This window comes from Lampetra fluviatilis, chromosome 44 (assembly GCF_964198595.1).
Source record: "Lampetra fluviatilis chromosome 44, kcLamFluv1.1, whole genome shotgun sequence".
NCBI classification, from domain to species: Eukaryota; Metazoa; Chordata; class Hyperoartia; order Petromyzontiformes; family Petromyzontidae; genus Lampetra; species Lampetra fluviatilis.
Genome location: NC_136318.1, coordinates 3,544,673 through 3,567,927, shown reverse-complemented (window position 1 = coordinate 3,567,927; position 23,255 = coordinate 3,544,673). Strand labels below are relative to the sequence as shown.

The following is a 23,255-nucleotide window of genomic DNA, read 5'->3' as shown; positions in this document are numbered from 1 at the left end:
GGGAACCCGCGTTCGTGCGCGTGTGTGTGCCTGCGCGTGTGCCTTCGACAGTTCACGTGGCCTCGCAGTGCACCTCGGCTGGCACAAGTGCCGTAGTAGTAGTGAGTGGCGGTTGTTGTTGTTGTGCGTGTGTGCACCTGTGCACGTGCGTGCTCCCGCGTTCCCGTATGTGCGGTCTTGTGTGATGCTGTGTGTGCGTAGATCTCTGCGGTCCAGTGCGTATCAATGCCCTGTGTCTGTGTGTACATGTGCGTGTTCCCGTGCGTGTTCCCGTGCGTGTCCACATGTCCACGTGTCCGTGTGTGTGTCAGCTGACCTGCCAGCTGCTCTCGGATGCCTCCTGGGTGCTGGCCAGGATGCGCTGCAGCGTCGCCAGCTTCTGCTCCAGCATCTGCTCCCTGTGGAGGGCCTCCTGCACCAACACAACCACCACCAATCACCACCACCAAACACCACAACCACCACAACCAGCACCATCATCACCACCACTGCCAGAGTGCTGCAATGGGCAGCAGCACTCTTGCCTTGCAATCCAGAGGTCGCCGGGTCCATCTCCCAGCGTGGGAGATGAAGTGATGGGGCAAAATATATAAACCCCCCCCACCCCCCAACCACCTGTCCCATCCAGCTGTGTAAACGGCTTCACCAGAGTTATTTTATCAGCAGGTCGCCTGCGGAGTAGCCCAATGCATCTTCCGCGGGGCGTTCCAGAGCTCGCTCGCGTGGAGGCGGCCCCCCTCCCCCCCGCAGTAGCGCGAGCAAGCAGCCGCCGCTACCCTTACCATCACGAGCGTTACGACATCGTCGCCATCTTCATCTTACATCCCCTTTGTAAAGTCCGCAGCTGGATGAAGGCCACCGCAAGCCTTGCAGGTCATTGCGGTTGATCGACCGTGCCTCACCGCGATAGTCAGCGCGGTGAGGCGGAGGGTGGCCCCCGGACCGATTCGGTCACCGCTCGCCGTCGAACCCGGGATATCTGGTTTGCGGTGCGGCGTGCTAACCGCTGCACCACCGTTCCCTCGCGTTACGGCGCACGCACACGCGCACACGCGCACACGCGCACACGCGCAGACGCACGGCGGAGGTGGCGGCGGCGTCCCTTACCTTGAGGCACTGCGAAATCTGGTAGAGCTCCTGGGAGTAGGCATTGGCTTGCGACGCAGAGACCTGGAGAGGCACGGCAACGACAGTGAGAATCGTTCGGAGTAGGCCAAACATCCTGATGTAGGCCAACAGAGCTTGGGCAAAGCGTTGGCAGCACCGGATCTGGCTGCCTTCCCGCTTCGTCTGCGATTTCCCTCGAGCCTCCGCGTCAAATGCCGCGCACCGTAACAAAAATCGCACAGCTCGCTCTCGCGTGCGTCGTGCGCAACACCAGGTACACGCAGGACACGTGGGCCCACCATCGGTGGCCCCTGGGCTGCTCAGTCTTCGGTTGCAGCTGTTGTTGGGCCCTGGTAACGAGGCACCCCTCCCGGGCTGTGCCGCAGGGTTGCCCCCCCCCCCTCTCCCCCTCTCAATCTCTCACACCGACGTTGCCCTCTGCCCTCCACCGCCTCTTCCAAAATCGATTGCACTGGAGACGCGGGGCGGAGCGGCTTGCAGCCGCGCGCCGCCCGCTCCGTGCCCGGCTCCCGGCGCCGCTTGGCACGAACCCAAGGCCCCGGCGACGGCGCCGCCGCCGCCGCTCGCGACGTGGCAAGAGCTCCGCCGCCTGCGCCGCAGCGCAGCAGCCGGTCCAACGTAACCGCAAAGCCACCGGCCTAGCCGGAAATGCCCCTCTCGAGCCTCAAAGACTCCGCTTTCAGGAGGGTGTTGCTACTGTTGCTGCTGTTGCGTCGGCACGATTGATCAATTCCATTTAAAATGGCGTTTCGTTTTCTTGTGCGTGTAAACCGGACGGGCCGGAGATACCCCACCAAACACAGCGGGGGATAACACTCAAACCCCGCACAGACGGATTCACAAACCGACCTATTCTACGCTGCCACCTTCCGAGACCCATCCCACAGCCAGGCACGTGTGGGGGTTATCTCTACGCGATCACCACAGCCGGCCCCGGCACGGGCGCGGTCACCCCGGTGTCACCCGCGCTCCCCGCGGGAGCATCAGGTGACGTGAGGCAGCCAACGTGGGGGCGGCCCAGCGGCCTCCACTTCCTGCCGGCAGCCGGCCGCGGAAACGCGAGCAAAACAAATTAACGCAACGCGCGCGGCCTTGGGAGCGCTCACCTTTTCCAGCGTCATCGCGGAGACCGATACCCTGCACAGAGAGACACACGGGGGGGGGGGTTGGTGGGCGGGGGGGGGGGTCGAGACGGGGGGACACGCAGATAGAGAGACAACGCTGCGTCAAGTCCCGCTGCGACGCCGGCACGGCCGTGGCGTTTACAGTTTTCACCGAGCCTCCGCGCCCCCTTCCCCTGGGCGACGCGCGATCTTCCAACTGCGCGCGGGCCAAATCTCGATCTTCGGGTTTGCTCGGTTCCCGCGAGCGAGCCGCGTCAGCGCCGCGGAATGCGCGCCGCTTGTTTACGCGCGCGGCAATTTTGCCGACGGGAGGTCAAGGTGCACGGTGGGCGGGCGAGGCAGCCCGATCCGGAGGCCAGGCCGGGCGGCTCCCTGTGGCACCCGCCGCCGCGATCGGCTGGGCTGCCAAGCTGCGGAACTCGAGGTGAGCTCGAGGGCTACGCGGTGAGCGGGGGGCGGGGGACCGGAGGCAACCCCAAGCCAACAGAGCAGAGCCCCGCAACTCGCAACCAATCTGTTCTTTACCACAACCCACGTAATTGGGTGCTATAGATTTCCACGTGTTAAGCCACTAGGTTGAGCTATCCCTTGTGATGGCCAGGCCGCTTCTGAGAAAGAAGCTAATATAGCTCAGTGGGCTTTACCTGATAAGATAAAAATAGTCGAGTTTCTTTTGTATTTTTGTGATTTGTTTACCTTTCTTATACATTGCACACTCCTATCCGTGCTTTTTGTATTGTATGTTATGACCTGCCCCCCCACCCCAACTGTAAACTCATCGAATTCCTCCAAGATAAATAAATCAATATTCTGCTCCTGATCTGGCAATTCACCAGCACCGCTTCAGGTGAGCCTCACTCTTCTGCTGATGAGACACTGAATCTCAAAACCCATCTCACAGTTTTGCTTCCGGTGAAACCGGTGAAGATCCACTCCCAGAATGCCACGTAGTCGCCGATGGGAAGTACGCTTTTGTTTAAACGTTTTGTGTGGGTAGACGACTCCGGGACGACGGGGGACGTTGTTTACGTCGGGGTTATTATTGGCATCTGGAGCCAGGGGGCGTTCTGGGGCTCTGTGATGTCACACGCGGGGGGCGGCTCTTGTAGGGGCGGGCGATCTTGTTAAAGGGCTCGGATATTGCTTCACGGGCCAAGCAGCCGGCCTTATTCACGGCGTTGGGCGGGCGCACGCGTGGAGCGGTGGCGCAGCGGTTAGCGCACTCGCACCGCTTTAAACTTGGCGTCGCAAGGTCAATTCTCGGCCACGGACAAAATCAATATTCGAGCGACACCGACACACCGGCTCCCCGTTCACCGACCCGCACTGATCAGCACGGTGAAGTACGGCCAACCAACAACCCCCGTGAGCGGCCCAGAGTGACAGGATGCCTTAATGAAGCGCTCGTTATAATTAGAGAGAGCGGGAGCGATACGGCCACGGAAGTAACTGCACCCCCGCCCAACCCCCCAGAGTTCTAGCAATGCACAGGACCCCCCGGTGGAGGGAGGGGGGGGGGCGGTCACCGCTCCCCCAAGGCGCGAGCCCGGTGGGAGGTGGCGGGAGGGGCGTCCAGATAGCGCAGCGTCCCCACCCCGGGCCGGTTTCTATTTGAGCAGGAACCACCACCCCCCCACCTCCCTCCCCCCCAGGACGCAGAGCGGCGCCGCAAGCGAGTGGAACCGCGCGGCACAGGCAACGTGAGCGGTCGGGGCGGTGGCGCGTCACGCACTCGGTTCTCCTCCGCGTCTCCGCGCCGTCCGGCAGGAACAGCTTCACGGCCGAGATGATGCAGCTGTGCGTCACTGCAGCCACACACAAAGACAAAGATGCCCCCCGTGTGGCCTCAGCGGAGCGCGTGGCCAAGTGCCGCACCTCGGCGAGCACCTGGGAAGGCCGACGGCAGCGCACGAGGGGCTCGAGTGGCCAGCAGCGCGCCTGGCCGCCCTTGTGTCCCCAATGCTGGCCAGGTACTTGTGTAAGGCTACATCGACTGAGAGGAGGCCACAAATTGGTTGAGATATGAGTCACTGATGTTATGCCGCAGTGTGGATACTGCGCAGGAAAATAAGTGTGGATCAGGGAACGCTTGCAACGTGTTGCGGTAACACTCACTAATACACAATGTGAAACACACCTTACTAAAACACAACAAAGACAAAGATCCCCCGTATAGCTTGTAACAGATTGTTGGGGCAAGTGCTGTTCGGGAGCACCTATGATGGCCGGCACGGCACACGAGGGGGTGGGTGGCGAGGACCATGCCCGGCCGCCTTTGTCTCCGCGGTGGCGATGTTTACTACACACCGCACCCAGCACTCATTGAGGCCGAGTCAACAAGCATGAAGCCCATGCCTTACCAACAAGCGCATTGACACGAGGCATGGACACGCATTGCAGCCGTGGTAACCGGTGGGGGTGGGTTAGCCTCGTGCCCCACGTGGCGCGGATTTCGTTCTGCAATTTGTTATCCTTTTAACGGGAGAGATATTGTTCTTTTGTCGCCCCGGCGCTGCCCCGATCGGGCTGCCGCCGATTGGCCCACATTCACCCCCCGAGGGTCCAATCGGATCTCTCGCACGGCAAAGCAGCAGCGCTTCGCGTCCGAGAACGCCCCGCGGGAGGGGGGTCCTCTTCCTGCGCGGCCACCTCGGGGTATCGCGCGCCCACCGGTAGCGAGAGCAGACCGCGCCGCCTGTTTTCCCGGTGGCCGGCAGGGTTCGAGCCGCGAACTTCTGCAACAAGTGGCGGAAGCGCCACCGACCGGTGGGTCGCCGTGAACCCCGAATCACCGCGACGACCCCCAGCATCGGCCCCCCCTCCCCCCCCCCACCGGCCCCCGTCAATCGCTCACCCCTCCGCGAGTTCTCCATGACGTCCACGCCGAACTGGATGACATCTCCGGAGAGGATCTCGTAGGGCGGGCTCTCCTCCGAGCCCTTGCTCAGCCGCTGGTTGTTAACGAACGTCCCGTTGCTGCTCTTGGTGTCTTGCAGGTAGAACTGCGCGCGCACGCGGAGAGCGAGCGAGAGGCACAGAGAGAGAGAGGGAGTGAGAGGAAATGGCACGACGTGCCGCACGGTGTTAGTTAATCCGTGGTAGTTCCCGTGTTGACGTAATCCGCACTGGGAAGACAAAGGCGGCCGGGCACGATGCTGGCCTGGCGTTCCCTTCGTGTGCCATGCTGGCCTTAATAGGTGCTCACCGACGCCACAAGCACTCACAGCTCTGTACAGCTCACGGGGGGAAGTGGTGAATTGCACACACACAGGCGTGCCTTTTTTGGCGAGTAAGTGCACGTGTCTGTCTGTGCGAACGACCGTGTGCACATTTGTACTCCCGTGTAGTTGTGCGAGTACAAATGTGTATTTGCCGGTGTGTCCGTGCGTGCGTCGGTCTGGATTGCGGTTGTGCAGTGGTTACCGAACCCGATGACCAGAGTTTGATTCCTGCTCATGACTAACACCGGTGACGATTATCTGAATCGGTCCTGAGCACCTTTGTGCGGTGTTTAAACATCGCCACTGTGAAGGCAAAGGCGGTCGGGTGTGGTGCAGACCACCCACCCCCTCGTGCGCCGTGCCGGCCTTCATAGGTGCTCGCTAACAACACTTGCGCCCCAACAGTGTGTAAAAGTATATGGGGGATCTTTGTCTTCATGTGCGTGCATCGCAACGATTGCACAACTGACACCAGCGTGATTTCCTGCGTAGGTACAGCGCACGCACGCACCGCTACGCTCGAGACCGATAGACTCACCGAGAGAACCAGGAATTCACAGACACGAAAACGTACAGCGTGCTGAGATGTGGCCGCAAAGAGGTGCCACTACGCCAATTCGGAAACCCACATACGGGGAGAACGCAGAAAGTGCGCCCGAGCCATGAATGAAACCTGAACATTTCTCGCTGTGGGGGCCATGGTGCTGTCACCACTGCTGCTCCAAATGCCCCCTTGTTGAGCCAGACGGCCGTCGAGATGAATCACTCGGAGAGATTCGTAGCGAGCCAAGCGGCGGGACCCACCACCTGGTGAACACAGTGGACCTTAATAAACCTCCACACACGAAAAGATACACGGGGCAAGGAACCTTTGAACCCAATTGACGCGGATGACATCTTTACTGCCTACTTATCAGACCGAGAGGACGGGTGGCTGAGCGAGTGTACGAGCGGGGAGGTGGATGAGTGTTTGAGTGAATGGATGAGTGGGTGAATGGGCGAGGTCGACGATTATTTCAACTGGTCCTGGGCATCCCCTAGGTCGACTCAGCCTCAAATGAGTAGCTGGTGCGATGTGGAAACATCGCCACTAGGGACACAAAGGTGGTGCTGGCCACCCACTTCCTCGTGTGCCGTGACAGGCCGTCAAAGGTGCTTGCTAACAGTCTGCTGTTTAGGCTATACGGAGGGGTCTTTGTCTTGAGTGACTGGGTGTGTGGGCGAGTGAGTATGTTAATAAGTGGGTGAATGAGCAGGTGTGCGAGTGAGGGGGGGGTGGGAGGCGCAAGCGAGCAAGTGAATCAATGAGTGGGTTGGAGGTGAGCGAGTGTGTAAATAAGTAGGTGGGCGAGTGGCTGATTGAGTGGGTATCTGAAAGAGTGATTAGGTGAGTGGGTATGCAAGGAAGCATGTGGGTCTATGGGTGATCATTATTTGAACGAGTGGGTGAACAAGTGGGCGAGCAAGTGGATAACTGTGTGGGTGGGCGGGTGAGTATCTGGGCGAGGTGGATAGGTGGGATGGTGGGTTGAGCTTGTATGTTAATGGGGGTGGGTGGATTGTTGAGTGACCGATTTATTGGGTAAATGAATGGGCACACATGGGCACAAACACACACACACATACGCATTCCCACACAGACACATAAATCGGACACCAAGAGACACACACACACGGACAACACACAATCAGGAAGAAGCACTACTGTGCAGGGACGCTGCTCAAGGTGCTTATCAGCAGTGCGGTGACACTGCACCATAGCCGGCATGGCGTTACACATCGCTGTCATTGCGCCGCCGCCACCGCCGCGGCAAAACCACCCAGCGTGCAGACCGCGGGAACGGCGCAACACCCAACTTGCTTCTCAACGACCGAACTCGTCGCCGGAAAGTGCGGATTCTGCCGGAAAGGTGCCGAAATTCAATCGCCGCTCGAAACGCGACCGTTCCCGGCTTGCGCTTTTGAACGCTGAAGCTGCGGTAGCAGCCCGGAGTGAAATATCTTGAAAAATCGGACGGCCCAGGGCTGGGCTCTACCGATTAAAACCCAAGCAATCGATGACTCTGCTGACTATCGAACCCATTGCTCGACCCGTCAGAGAATGGAAAAATCATTGCATGGCTCATGAGCTGGAGGGAGGTGACGGTAAAGGCGCAGCCCTGCAATGGCTGGCCTCTGCTGGCGGAAGGAGCCTCCGTTGGAGGGAGCTCTAGAAACGCTCTAAGAAGGCGTTTGGCCTACTCCTCCTCCACCTTGGCCACACGGCTCGGGAGAGGTGGACGCACCCACGCTTTACCCCCTCAACCACGCGCGGCCTGCCGATCGTTTAAGGAAACTTGCCCCGCTGTGTCAACTGCCGCGCCCAACTGGCGACCTCTGGATGCATGAAAAAGGGCCTCCGCCAGAAACGTCGCCTATCGTACACTTTTCCTTGTAAGGCGACGCACAAAACAGTTGTTATCGTTGAAAGTGTCGAGTTGTTTTCGTTACGCTTGTGGACCGCTGCCAATGCAGCAGCGGCGGCGTTCCAGCCAGCGGACCGCTACACACTGCACCAGGTACTCATTTAAGGCCGAGTTAACTTAGGCGAGGCCCATGACCGGCTCAGACATTCGCAACCGTTATTGGTCGTGAGCGGCAAACAAACTTGGCTCGCAGGGTTGGTCGCGCAGTGCGTTAACTGCTGCGCCACCACTCCCCAAACTGACCTACACACACACACTGACTTACAGACACACACACAAACATTGACCCACAACACACACAAACACTGACCAGCACACACAAACACTGATCTACACACAAAACACAAAGATCCCCCGTATAGCCTTAACAGACTGTAGGGGCAAGTTCTGTTAGCGAGCACCTATCAACGCCGGCACGGCACACGAGGGGGTGGGTGGCCAGCACCACACCCGGCCGCCTTTGTCTCCCCAGTGGCGATGTTTACACACCGCACCAGGTACTCATTTGAGGCTGAGTCGACATAGGGGAGAGGCCCAGGACCGGTTCAGGTAATCGTCACTGGTGTTGGCCGTGAGCGGGATTCTAATTCGCAGGGGTTCATAGCACAGTGCAGCGCTAACCGTTACACGACCGCTCCCCACACACACAAACACACACTGACACACACTGACGCACGGTGACACACTGACACACGCTGACACGCTGACACACGCGGACACACACTGACACACACTGACACACACGCTGACACACACTGACACACACGCTGACACACGCTGACACACGCGCAGACCAACACAGGCGGGTGGCTACGAGCGTAGACGTGGCGGCGGCGATGCTGTGAGTCACGGAGTAGGAATGGTGCCCACACCTGGTGCCCATTGGCCGGTTTCACTGCAAGTTTCTGCACTGGCCGAGCCAAATCAAGAGCCGACGTCGGCCCGGCACGCAGGCGTTCGGTCTGACATGGCCGCAGGATCGCCGATTGGTGAAGAAACGCGACCGCGGTTGGGTGAATCCCCCCCTCCCCCACCGAACCGCCGGTCAGAGTTCACTCGTTCCATTCCGCTGCTCCCGGCCTGCAGCTCACTTTTGTTGGCGACACGATCATCGTCGGCGTCGTTATGGCTATGACGACGCACTGATTTCACAATCAAAACGTGTTTGTTTTGACGGCAGGGACTCGCTACACCGAGTCTCTACGCGAGTAGGTGGATCTTTATGCAAGGTCAATATGTGAGTCTGTGGATAGCTAAGAAAATGTATGAGTATTTATTCGAGTCCACTGGTCTCTATGTGGGTCTAAGGATCTATACGCGAGTTTGTTGGTCTCAACGCAAGTCTATGAGTCTCTATGCGAGTCTACGGGTCTCTTTGAGAGTGGGGCGGTTGAAACCCAGATTCAAACCCGGGACTCCGGTTCCGTGTCTGCGACGCATCGCTGCCCAGTTCCCCAGTCACGTTCTTATCGCTAAACTATATGAAGGTCAGATTTGCATCAGGACAAAACAGAGACAACAATATGTTGCCTGGAGATTTACCCGCATCGCTGGTTGAGACGCAAACACACACGCGCGCCTCTGATGAGCACGGTTGGCTACATACTGTGCGAAAGAAGTTCAACGCACACACATACAAAAACACGCGCATACACACACAGGGCGCTTCTGCCGAAAAATCTGATGACAGGCAATATTCGCCTCGAAATTCTAGAGCTGTAGCAGCGGCGCTTCCCCGTGACCTCAGCTGACGCCGAAACCAACGTCAGCGGACATCCTTTGTCATCATCAGCAGCCGTGGTCGATCCACTGCCTTTCGAAGGCCTCCCTAGGTCGTCGCCACGGTCTCCCAACGCGACCATCCCGCCTCTCGGCGCCTGCACGGCGAGCAGATTTACGGCTCCATCTCCGCGGTGCGCGTTCCTTTTGCCTTGGCTGCCGCTGCGACGTTCGCGTCGACCACGGCCACCGTCCCACCCCACGCGCCACTCTTCACAACCGCCCCATTTACTATTTTTGTTTTGCAAGGTAAGGCCCGCCGAGCTAGTTTTGCTCGTTTTCAGAAGCGACCAGGCCACAAATGATTTCTCAACAAAGTGAATTACCGTGTGGAGATGTTTTAATCGGCCAGAGACTCTAAACGCACGTTGATTCTAAATGTGGAGAGAAAAACCAGAGGACCCGGAGAAAAATCCACGCAAACTCCAAATATACAGCAGGTGTCAGGGTCGTGATCGAACCCACGACCTCATTCATACGAAGGCGAGGGAGTTAACATCTCCTAGCGACCGTGGCGCCCCTATGTCTCCGACTTGTGTTTGTCTGGTGGTGTCACGGTTATCGCGATGGATTTGCATTCCGTACGATTCCATTTCTCGGTACGGCGGTTGAAACAAGAGGGCCACTTTCTTCAATTCTACCCCCCTGCCACCCACCCCCCTCCCTCTCAGCTGCCTCTGTCCTCCCAGCAGCGTACATGGGAACTCGCCACGGTTCGTGGATTGCCAGGTTGCGTGCGGTGGGGTAAAGTATAGGTGCTCACACCTCTTCCAAAACGTGTGGCACGCGTGGAAGAGTAGGCAAACGTATCCTGTAGTGGAGGCCCCTTCCGCCAGTAGTGGAGTAATCCAGCCATTGCACCTTCATCACAAGTGACTCCTCTCCTGTCTCCCAGTGTCATCCAAAGCACCAACTTCTGCCTTGTTTATCGGTTCCACGCTCGCACGCTTTCAGATGCGCTTCTGCGGCCATCTGGAACGTTCTTCCTTCCGATATTAAGAACCCGCTGGAGCTATGCGCTTTTAAATCAACATTGAAAAGGAATTTCTTTCGAAGTGATTTTTGTGTTGAATTTGTTGTCCTTTCCCCGTACCTCCGATTAAGCACGGTTGGCTACGTACGGTGCGAAAGAAGTTCAACATACACACACTGCTGGACGAACATCAACAAGACAACTCGAACTATGACCTCTGATCAACATGCGATCCTCTTGCTCCTCTCTCTCTGTGTAATTCCAAGCATGCATCTCTCGTCCACGCTTCACGGGGTGACGCACAAATATAAAAATAAAATACAACCTATTTAGGCGCCGCGCCAGGGCCACCTGACATGGAGAGTTACCCTAGTGACCCCACAGTTTAAATCGCACCCCCCACTTTGTTTTGACTTGTTTCACACACGCACGCTCACTTACACGCGTGCACACGCACGCACGCACACACGTTCATACCGGACACGATGGGCGCGACGACTCGCGTCCCACCGTGTTCGGCGCTCGCTCACACCTTTGCAGAAATCGCCACGATTAGCGGCACGCGTCGGCCGGTACCGCGCGGAAACCCGACGGTTTTACCCACGCAAGAGTTCGGGTCGTTCGGCTTGCGTTCCTTCCGCGACGGCAACAACACTTCCCCATTCCTCGGCGGTTCCGTCTTTATTTTTAAACGACGCCCCTGCTCGCCGCTCGGCAACGTGGCCCTCCCGGTGTTCGTGAGCAAAGCGCGGGTCCCAACCGACGCTATTCGCGGTGCCGATAACCGCGACTCGGTGAAACGTGCGGTGACGTCGCGAATGGCCGGGCAGGGAGGAACGAGGAACAGGGGCGGAGGCCACAGCTGGAGGGCCGCCATCCCATGCGAGCGAACGCTGCCGGGTGGTTACCGCACTCTCCGGATTAAAGGAAACCTTGGCAGTGCGGTAGCTGTGTGCGTGTGTTCAGGTGCGTGTCAGTGTGTGTCAGTGTACGTGAGTGAACGTAAGCTCCAAAGATGGACTTTCCAATGACCAGCGGTGTCAAGATCGGGCTCTGTGCAGGAGGTTCGTGAAGGACGCTGCTACTGGGCAGTTGGGAAGCAGTTGCCCTCCAGCAACAACGGAGGGCAAAGGAGCAACGCTCACAACAACGAGTGGAGTGCCGGGTAGATAAAACACAGGAATTTGACACAGTAGGGAGTACAGGTGGTGCATCTGCCAATTATCTCAGTCAATCAACCCACGGCACCTGGGTCTGTCCCGTCACCTCCTGCCAGCAGGTGTTCGACACTTCACGTGGCCTTGAAGTGCACATAGCCTGGTACAAGCACTATGTTGACATCACCACCACTTAGTGGCAAATGGCGGTTGTTGTTGTGTGGGGAGTATTGTTCACCTTGTTGCGTTCTTTGGTCTACAACTGGTGGGACAAGGCCATAAAAAGGCTGCCATCTCTGGTGCAGGCCAATCAGTTTCAGGGACTGTGCGTGGGTTATTGTCGGGGCATGTTTGTTTGTTTCCTCTGCCGCAGGTCTATGTGGTTGATGAAAATGCAATGCTTTGTAGTATATATAGGTGTCTCTTTGGTGTTTGAACATCTTGGCGCCTCCTGCGTTGTTGCCGGAATGAGTAGAGCATTCATTTAAATAAAATATGCTTGTACCATATATAAGCATGTGTGTAGAGCCGCCGGTATAGACGTGTGCGGCATGTGAATGTGGTCTTACATAAACACACACATCCACGCTAAACACACGGGGGGCGATAGCGGAGCGGTAAGCGCGCTGCGCTACGAATGCGGCAGAGACCCGAGTTCGATTCCAGCTCATGGCCACCAACACCAACACCAGTGACGATCATCGGAACCGGTCTTGGGCCTCCTCCCCTCGGTCGACTCAGCCTCAAATGAGTACGTAGTGTGGTGTGTAGTAAACATCACTGGTGAGACAAAGGTGGCCGGGCACGGTGCTGGCTACCCACGCCCTCATGTGGTGTCTGCACGTGCCAACCTTCACAGGTGCTCGCTGACAACACTGTTGAGGCTGCATGTGGGATTGTTGTCTTGTAGCAGTGCAGCGGTTAGCTTCTTGCACTACGAACCCGTTGACTCGAGTTCGATTCCAGCAGTCCTGCAAGTGAGTTGTTCCCGGTGGTTACTGGGAAGATTACAGGCAGAGCCAAGTTCGTCCCTCACTGTATTGCGAATAAGAGGGCATTTTCGTTCTCTTCTAGCATGTGCACCAACAGGTGCTTGTGCACAAACAGGTCCACATACACCTTTTGTTCTCTTTTAGCCCACCCCCCTCCCAATACGTTCCATTCATTGGCTACCACATTCAGATAAGCCCCCCCCCCCTCCTCCCCCTTAACTTGTATTTAAGAACTTGTATCTTGGAATCTCTGCCTCACTTGATACAGTAAATCTAGCTGTGACGGTCCCACCTTAATCGGAGACTTGTGTTGCCTCCGAAACGTCGTGATTTTTTTTTATTTTATTTCTATTATTACTTTTATTAATTTTATTTTTATTTTTCACCTACGTGACTTTACCAAAAAAACCTGAGAGTATGAATCCTTGCAGTCACGAAAGCTTCAAATCTAGAGTTCTGTGCTTTCACCGTCTTTATCACGCGTAGTTAATCCACTGCTGGTTGAAGTTATCCCCAAGCCACCGCCACCACCTCTCACGATGCTGTGATGTAGTCATCTACTGGGCACCCGCACGCGAGTTGGTTTCATGCCTCCATCTCCTCGGTGGACGTACTCTCGGACGCGTTCCCTCCCCCGTTCACCGACTCGGGACGGGGCCAGAGTGTTTGTGCGCGTGTGCGCATTGCCGCATCGGTGCAATCATCACCGACACCGCCTTGTGGATCGGTGAAAAGCGGCGGCTCAAAATGTCACGAATTTTCTGTACATTTTTGTGGGCATCACTTAGTCGTGTCTGAACATGCTGTGGGCGTCTCTAAAACTACATCTATACATTCTATTGGTGTCTCTTAGCCATATCTAAACATTCTGTGGGCGTCTCTTAGCCATATCTAAACATTCTGTGGGTGTTTCGTAGTCACATCTAAACATACGGTGGGTGTCCGGACAACCGCGACACCCAGTGGATACGCCTCCCCCACCCCGCCACCCCGCGTGTGCCAAGGGGCAGAATCCACCGCACCATCCAGCGTTTGTAACAGCGCTGCGCTCGAAACAAATTCTCAAGCGCTCAACCACTCAAGGTTAAAGGCCTCTTCACAATCACTCGGCCAAAGTCACTTATTCCTTATTCTGTGACCAGCCAACGCAGTCGAAAGTCTCTCTGGAGGGGCAGAGCTGGGTGTAACGTTCAAGGAAGTGAGAGCTTGCGCTAAAAGTGCAGCCCTGCAACTGCTTGCTCACGCCACTGCTGGCAGAAGAGGAAGCTCTGGAGAGAGCCCCTTTATAGAGGGCATTTGGTTGGCTCTTCCACACTGGTGGGAGTACCCACCACATGGTCCTTCAGTTTCAGTTTTCAGTTTCATTTATTAGGTATAACCCTGTGAGCCATGCGGCTCTTGACTCGGGTGCAACCGCAACAAAACAAAAACATGAACAAGAAACATCTTAAAGTGACTGCTTGACTGAGTGGACAAGCGGCGGTAAGGGGGGGGGATTCAAGAAACCTTTCTCCATTGTTTCTGACCGTTGCACCGCAGTGTCAGTAAAGGGCTGGGGGTAAGGTTCAAGACGACTTAGACTCGTGATAACCAAACGTGAGTAGAGAAGGAAAAAAATCAAATTAATCCAAAGCGATGGTGCGCAAGCGGTAAAACCAAATACAGTCCAACGGTGCACGTCCGACTCGCTCGGGACTGGAAAATAGGCAGATAAGCGAACAGGTCGGATTTGTGAACTTGTGTACGAAATGACAGTTTCACCACCACACTGCATACACTGCAGACGGTTAACTGGTCAGGGCAGACGTGCGACGGGCGGAATACGCAATGCGAGTCCGGTGATCCGGCTGAAACGACTCGCTCCACTCGAGAGCGCCGTACAAGCACAGGCGGCTGCTGAGACCAGGATTCGACCGCAGGTTCTCAGCAGAGCCGGCTCGGCATCTCCGATCTCCGGGCCACTCGTTTCCCTGCGGCGCTACGATTTGTCACGGCGTTTCAATCTCCCCCGAGTGAGAGTGGGGGGGGGGTGTGGAGGGTGGGGAGGGCGGTGTTCCCGGCTCCGACACCGCCGCCAACGCCGTCCAAAAAAAACGTTGCACGAAATTAACAGCGGTTGCCTTGTTCCGTCGGCACTTGCGACGGACATTTAAATGAATTACAGGAACCAAGCGACCGGCCCTCCTCCACCACCGTTGAGACCGGCAGACTGTCCACATTTGTTACTCGCCGAGGCGGCGGCGGCGATGTCAACAGACTCCCCCCCCCACTGCCACGAATTCTAAAAATAAGCCTGCTGTGCGCAAATTTGGAAAGGTAAGTGTAGCCCCCCTGCCACCATACCGACGGCCGTCCACCCCCCCAACCACTTCCTGGCTCCGTTGTGCATTCTGGAGCATGCCGAGGTGTCGTCCATCATTGCCGGTATGGCCGGCACAAAACCAACGAGCCAAAAGTTTCTCCTACGGCAAAACGATCGTGGCTTTGGCGATGTGATGTTTGCCGGTTGTGGTCGTGCACCAGTTGTGGTGGGGTCTTCGTGCCACGGGTCCACGCAGCTACGGTAATCGGCAGGTAAACTTAACTCTCTCAAAAACACTGTCGAGCAGACTCGCTCTTCGGCCGAGACTCTCAAAGGAAGTGACGCTCTCTCCACCGGACACACACTCGCTCTCTTCACACACACACACTCATTTATATTGTTGTCATATCTTGGGTGAAGCACCCAGTTTCCTACCTCACTGCACTTGATAGAATTCATCGTGAAGGAGTCGGGGTAAGTGATGATACGGCACTCTCGGATTTATCGCTCCAGTGACTCGTTCAACGGTGATCAGTCACCACTCATCTATCGCTACGAGCAAAGTTAACATTGCCGTAGACTTCACGCATTGATCTATCCGCCTGTTGAGGTTCCGGTCAACCAGAATGGATATTTAGTCTCATCCACCGCACTGTGATCGACCACCAACACCGCAGGTCACAAGAACTCACCCACCCACTCACCTGCCTATCCACTCACCACACCGCAGGTCTCAATCATCTTTCTGCGTCTTCCCTCAAACTGCTCCACTGTGGAATTTCCTCTCCCATCGTCATCTCCTTTACCCAAGCTCTCGCAATAATCACCTGTGATTCAAACAACGTGTTCGTAACTCTTATCTGTAACAACCTTGATACCAGTGCTGCTTATTGCTGACTGCTTGACGTTTTGGCCCTTTGGGTCTGTGTGTTGAAAGAATACAACGACTCTCAGACAGTCCCTGTATGCAACAGACACTCTTCCTAGCGACCATTGTATCGTGAGCACACTCCCCCGAGGCACCATGCGTGGTATTGACAAAGCCAGGCTAGGGTCGTTTTCTTCGTAAAAGCGTGACCCTGAATCGTGCCCATCCATCGGATTGCCGTGGGGAGAATCGTTAAACAGTGGCCATCGTTTATTGTTTAATGATCTGATGTCGGTTGATTTTACGATAAGAGAAGTATTACTCGTTTTCCGCCGTGATGTACTCTGCAATGCACATTCTCTGTTTTTCGTCCGAGGTCTCCTCCATATCTGAAGAGTCTCTTTTCTCAAATTGCTCTCGCCTGTTCACAAACACAGTCCGCATGTGCGCGTGTGTGCGCACGCACGCGTGACTTTACCAGTACCTTACAGCCTGATGGGGCGCCACGGTGGCGCGGTGGTTAGTGCACTACGGTATGAACACGGTGACCCAATATCGATTCCTGACCACGGCTAGTATCGGTGGTGAGTGCCGTTGTTAATTAGTTTTCGTAACACTGTCTTTCGGAAGACGTGTTCTAATCTAGTTGTTCAGAATTTTCTATCAGTAGATGGTTCTCCATCGCAATACCCAACCAATCAAGAGGACAAATGATGTCAGAAGACGTCCAGAGTCATTTTCCAGAAGACATCTGTGCGTTTTACATTCTGGAAAATCTTCTTATCCGGGGAATATTAAATGTACGACTCTACACAAATTTACAACGTGACAGCTGACGAGGGAAATCCCGACTTTGTAGTACGGGGTCTCCCAAACTGTAGGTCACGATCCCCAGCGGAGTTCAAGAAGTGACCTCACATTTCTCCAAAATAAACACGGAAGTCAAAAACACAAAGCCTGACAGACGATCCCCCTGAAGCTCACGCCTCTTGAAGGGAGTCACGGCCACACGGAATTAGCAAAAGACTGGCCCCGTGAGGTCAGGTTTGTGTCAAAGTTGAGGTGCAAAGCATGGAGCAGCCAAGGTAAAGCCGCAGCTCTGCATATAGCTCGCTCGCGCCACCGCTGGAGGAAGGACATCTGCCAAGAGGAAGTGCTAGAGAACCCCTCAAAAAGGTGTTTTTGGCCTACTCTTCCACGCTGGCCAGACGTGTTGGAAGAGATATATGCAAGATCCTATGAAATTTCATCCAGACCAATGTTTATCCAGTCGTAGAAAGTGTTTAAACTGTCAAAACTCTGCACCGGGCTAGATTTTCATGAGCCTCGTCAGCAGTCGTAGCCCGTTGAAGAGATGCCGCTGTCTGCTGCTCGCGGAGCTAGTACTGCTGCTGCTTAAAATGCCAAAGCTGCGGTAAAATTCCACTCGAGGCGTTAATAAGCAACCGGGTTACCGGGCTCTAAGCCACAACACAAACGCCTCCCAGATTTGGAAGTGGGAGCTCGAGCAAATTAGCCAATTAGGTAATTATCCCGGGCCTAAACCTCGCGAGACGGTGGCCAAGCTGCAGACTAAATCAGCGACCCCCCCCCGCCCCAACCGGGAGAGCGAAAAAGAGTCCCTCTAACCACGATTCCAACGAGCGAATTCACCCTGAATGCGCCCGGTCTAGTCAGTATCTCAACATCATCATCAGCAGAATCATCGCCGGTACGTTTTGGTTATCATTTTACCGAGTCTTGGAGAAACAGAAGTCGAGTTTGGGTTTAGTGGTGCGGTTTAGAGGTTTATGGGTTAAGGGGCAGGGTTGGCGTTTAGGGTTGAAGTGTTCAGCGTTGTGGTTTGGAGTTTGGCGTTAAGGTTTAGTACCAGGGTATGGCGCTAGGGCTTAAGATTTAGGGTTGAGGTTTAAGGCTGCGGTTTCGCGTTAAGTGTTGGGGTTTCGGGTTAAGGTTAATGGTTTCGGGATCTGGGATTTAGAGTTGGGGGTTCGGTTTCAAAGTTTCGGTTTAGGGGTTCGGCTTTATACCCAAGACCACTTTACGTTCCCCTGCATCTCACAGGGACCGTCGTCTCGGCTGACAGCACCGACGGCAATCAGCGTCACTGCCATCGCGATTACCTTGTCGTTCTCGAACCACAGCAGCGCGTGGTTTCGCGACAGGACCTTGCAGTCGAAGGTGGCGTTGTTGGGGCTAGGTCGGCATCGCGCCACGGAGCGGCCGATCTTGACCGACTCGTCCAGGTAGACGTGGCGCTCCTGGAAGGGGTGCGATGCCGGGCGGCAGGTAAACACGGCCAGGGCGGACGGCATTGTCTCTTCGGGGGTGAGTGGCAGGGAGGAGGATGAGAAGAAAAATGGAAAACAAAAACAGTGGAGGTCTCGCTGTAGGCGAAGCAGGTTTGCGGACTTGACGAGACTCCGGGTCTCCGTGTGATTCCACTGGTCTCGATTATCTCCGTGGCTCCGTCTCCACGTTACGGAGTCTTCACCTGAACGCGTCTCGACGAGTCCACCGCGAGTCTGTGTTGACCGGACTCCACCGTATCTGCGTGGTCTTCGCGTATCTCCACGTCTTCTTTTCCGCGTCCGTGTCTTACGCACACGTACCGACGACGAATCGCTGCCTCCGTCTCAACGTTTTCACGTCTCTGTCTTCACGTGTCACCGTCCGTGTCTCCCACGTATCCGTCTCCCCGTCTTGCCGAACATGTGTCTCTCTCCAAGCGTTGCCCGTGTCGTCTTCGTGTCTTCACGCGTTCCAGTATCCGCCCCCCCCGTCCCCTTTCCTCAACGCGTCTGTCGCTCCACGCGTTCCCACCACGCGAATCCACGTCCCAGTCTCCCGCAACGCATCAATGCATCCACGTGTCTTCCCCTCCCGGCTGTCATACGCCTCTCAGCGCCTCGACGTGCCAAGTGTCTCCACGAGTGTGCCCGTCTCCCCGCGTCTCACCTGCGTCTCCCTCGTCTCCGCCACCGACACCGCCACCACGGAGCCAGCCGTGAACCCCGCGGCGTCCCTTCAGCATTCACCGCCGCGCTCACAGAGCCGCTCCCTCCTCCTACCTCCTCCCTCCTCCTCCTTCACAACCCGCGCCGACGCTCACATCACATTCTGTCGCCGCCGCCACCGCGCATGTTCGCCCCCTTCGTTCGCAGGGGAGACGACGATCGTCAACGTTCACTTCTTCCGCAGCTCCCCCCCCCCCCGCGGGTAATGGAAGACCGAGGACTAGGCCTGAAGCCTACGGCTTTGCCTGCGGCGTTTGGCCGAGATGGGGGCCGTCGGTGCCGGCCAACCTTTAGCGGACGTCCGCTACCCCCCGTCCCGCTGGATTCTCGCCGCAGACCCCGAGCCGGACTTTGGGCGCCAGCGAAGCCGACGGCGGGTCCCGAGACTGTGACGAGAACTAAGATGACGAGATGAAGGAGGAATCCGGGAGGAGAGAACGGTGGGACCCTCCGACTCGGCCGCTGCGGCCGCTCAATTTCCCACTGCGGATGGGCGCAAGCGCGGTTCCGATTGGGCCAGCTGGCGGTCACGTGGGTAGTCAGCGGCCAATGCAATACGAAGGGAGGCGTGAAGGATTCCTGTGTATCTGCGCTATGGATTCTAATGGGACCTCTCGACGAGTTCGTCGAGTTGGGCGATACCATTCGCGAGTAAACGGAGGGGGGGGGCCGAACATTTAAATTAAAGATATTTCAGTCTGAAATCGTGGACGCATTAAAATCGTGCATTTAACATTAACTGAAAACATGCATAATTCCCGCAGGTACTATTGTAACATGTATACCGATCGCAGTGCAAAATAAAAAAATATTTAACGAGACGAGCGTTGTTAGTTACCCCCTTTCCCCGCTTAAGTCGCTCCTTGTTACTTTACAATCCCCCTCCCATAACTGTGAATGGAACGCGCCTTTGATTGACAGGCCAGTCAGTGGTAGTGGTGGTGGGTGACGTATTGAGTGGGCTAGGCGGTGCCTGACAGCATCGCAATGCATATGCATCACGGCAGAAGCGCACGCGGTGTTCCTGCCGGCACGCAATTACAGACCCACGTGACGTGCACAGACTGCACAATATTCTTGGTTCTTTCGGTAAAGTCACGTAGAAGGGAAATAATAAAATAATAAAAATATCAAACTATACAAATTCAGGTGTGATGATGATTGCTCAAAACGTCGTGAGAATTTTTCTTGTTATATATTTATTTTATTTTATTATTTCCCTTCTACGTGACTTTACCGAAAGAACCAAGAATATGATTTCCTGCAATCACGAAAGCTTTAAATCAAAATTTAGACTGCACAATGTTACAGCCCCGCACCCTCCACACCCCCCTGTTGCCCTGTCCACAGCTTTGAAATTGTGGCAGCGGTGGGGGTGGGACAGGTTTATTTGAGCGCCGAGATGGCGAGGATGTTAACTACCTCGCCTGGGTGTGCAAGCAAGGGCGTGGGTTCGATCCCGACCCTGGCGCCTGTTAATTTGGAGTTTGCGTGTTGTGCCGGTGGTCGCGTGGATTTTTCTCCGGATCCTCCGGTTTTTTTTTTGTCCGTCCACATTTAGGATCAACATCACGCGTTTAGACTATTTTGGCTGGGCTGCTAGAAATGTCCACGTGATAAGCTACTGCGTTGAGCTATCATTTGTGATGACCAGGTCGCTTCTGAAAAACAGCTGTATAGCTCAGTGGGCCTTACCTGGTCAAATAAAAAAACATATCATGAATATTTTTAGGTTTGCCCATACTTTACCACGCTGGACAATGCGGGTTGATTAAGGTGGATGAGAAGAAAAATGGCTCAATTTTCTCATGGAATAATTTTTCATGGGAGAAAACAAACCCAACTCCCGCGGACCAGGCTTCAGTAGATGATGATGGGGGGGGGGGATATTTTCCAGAGCTCGGGCCCAGGCAGGGCCAGCTGAAATTAAGCCCTGGTGGAGAGCATAGCCTACGGAGCATAGGAGTAGAGTACAATAATGCGTTCTGTAGGCCAGCCGCAACATGGATGGGCGATCATTGTGTACACAGCAGGCTTTGCAGGTGTTAAAAAATCGGGCACTCGATGTAACCATTACAAAGCGGTCTGCACCCATTCAAAAAGGCACGATCCTGTAGACTAAAACACCACATAGCAGATTACATTTATTTCCGCAAATAAATAAACGCCAACATCGAGTACAGTTATGTTGTAGATTGCATACACTGAAATAAGGAATATATGTTATTATGCAAACGCATTAGCAGCTTGTACCCCGGTAGAATATTACATTTAAAATACTTCAAACGTGTCCTGTAACTGGTCTCGGGCCATACGAATGTGGAATTTCCACCAGTGGCTCAGGACGGCCAACGGAAATGAGCGTCTTGCATTGAAAATTCCCACACAGATGGACACTTTGGCTGCAATGATTAAAATTACAATCCCGTAGAGCGAACCGGGAGATTGGGACCGGTGCTCTCTGGATCGCAAGTGCGGTGCCCTGACCATTGCACCGCTGTGGCAGGGCCCCCCTAAAGGGGCAGGACGTTGACTTCACTTCACAAATGTAAATACTGTACATGTAATGTAATAGCAATTTCCAATGACGTGGTTTGTATAAAGTAAATCAAGACGCCACTCCCACGGACCCCGCGTGTGGCGAACGTGAGCGAGCCTCCGACGAAGCGCGGCTCATTTTTAAACAAATACTGCAACTTCTAGATTTGAAGCTTTCGTGACTGCAAGGATTCATACTCTTAGGTTTTTTCGGTAAAGTCACGTAGGTAAAAAGAAAAATAAATAATAAAATGATTAAAACATTTTTTATTATACAAATTAAATAATAAATCACGACGTTTCGGAGGCAACACAAGTCTCCGTTATCAGGTGGGACCGTCACAGCTAAATTTACTGTATCAAGTGAGGAAAAAATCCAAGAGGCAAGCTCTTAAATACAAGTTAAGTGGGAGGGGGGGAGGGGCCTATCTGAATGTGAATGGCACAGGGGGGGCGCAGCTTGGAGTTGCGGCCGATTGTTGGCTGACAACTAAAAAATTCAAATAGCAGTACTGTTCAACGCTGGGGATGTCAACACTCTGTAAAGTAGAATAGTACCTGTCAAATAAGAAGGTACAAATATGTGTAGTTAAATCTTTTTTTTATTTTTACCTACGTGACTTTACCGAAAAATACTGCAACACCACCTGTCCTGCCCTCCACCCGCCACGAACACCACCACCACCAACAACCCCTCCGCCTCCTCCACAACGAAGTCAAATCCACAGGAACACGACGCGCACAATCGCGCGGGTGTCAGCGGCGTGTGTCAAGGCGTGAGCCCTCGTTAGCCTAACGGGGTAATTGGATCCTTGGGCCCGGTTGCTTCTTTGCGTTGTGCAATATAAAGTTGAAAATTGACACGGGCCGAGCGGCTTGTTGAATCTTTTTTTTTTAAATCGATGTTTACAACGCCCGTTCTCACGGCACATTCACCCGTGGCAAAAGGCATTGGCGCGATTGGCAGTCTCATCGATTGAAATGCAAACATGGGAATCGTACGCACAACTGATCGGAGTTGGTGATCGGTAAACGTGTAAAACCGGCGATGAGTCAAAGCAGATTCTGCCCGGCACCACCAAAGGTGGCACACATTTAGAATGGCCGTACCTGTTTCTGTGTGCTATATGGATAAAAGTGGATAATGTGATAACATACTTAGTAAGTGATGTGACTGCATAATTCACTTTCATTGGCGATCTAACGATGTTGGTACAAGCCATGTGTTGCGTCTCAGGTGGTGCTTACCTGGACAAACGTTGGGTCTGGGCCAATGGAGTAAGTGGTGTGGTGTTGGGCCTCCAGTGAGCATCGATTAACGCTGATTATTTCACTCACGATACGTGCATCGAATCGTGTGCGTAACAATACATTTACTTTTCGATTTAAAGCTTTCGTTACTGCAGGGATTCATCTTCTTGGTTCTTTCGGTAAAGTCACGTAGAAGGGAAATAATAAAATAAAATAAAACATTAAAAATAATTATTTTTAAGAAGGGAAATAATAAAATAAATAAATTTAAACATTATACAATAATTATTTTATAGAAGGTAAATAATAAAATAAATAAAATTAAACCGAATAAAATAATTACTTTATTATGCTTTATTTTTATTATCTACGTGACTTTACCGAAAGAACCAAGAAGATGAATACATTTACTATCAATGAATGAATGCAAATTGTGCGGT

General features: G+C 54.4%; 1 protein-coding gene across 1 annotated transcript in view; it reads right to left on the bottom strand.

Annotated features, from left to right (window-relative positions):
• Positions 1-19,514, bottom strand: part of SLMAP (sarcolemma associated protein) — a 37,154-nt gene extending 17,640 nt beyond the window's left edge. Inside the window, exons 1-6 of the mRNA XM_078876458.1 lie at positions 18,133-19,514; positions 5,107-5,254; positions 3,985-4,057; positions 2,235-2,265; positions 1,108-1,170; positions 317-412 (exon numbers count right to left, since the gene is read on the bottom strand). Coding sequence (XP_078732584.1) covers positions 317-412; positions 1,108-1,170; positions 2,235-2,265; positions 3,985-4,057; positions 5,107-5,254; positions 18,133-18,324 — 603 coding nt within the window. The 5' untranslated portion in view covers positions 18,325-19,514. The remainder of the gene's footprint in view (positions 1-316; positions 413-1,107; positions 1,171-2,234; positions 2,266-3,984; positions 4,058-5,106; positions 5,255-18,132) is intronic.
• Positions 19,515-23,255: the final 3,741 nt, after the last annotated feature.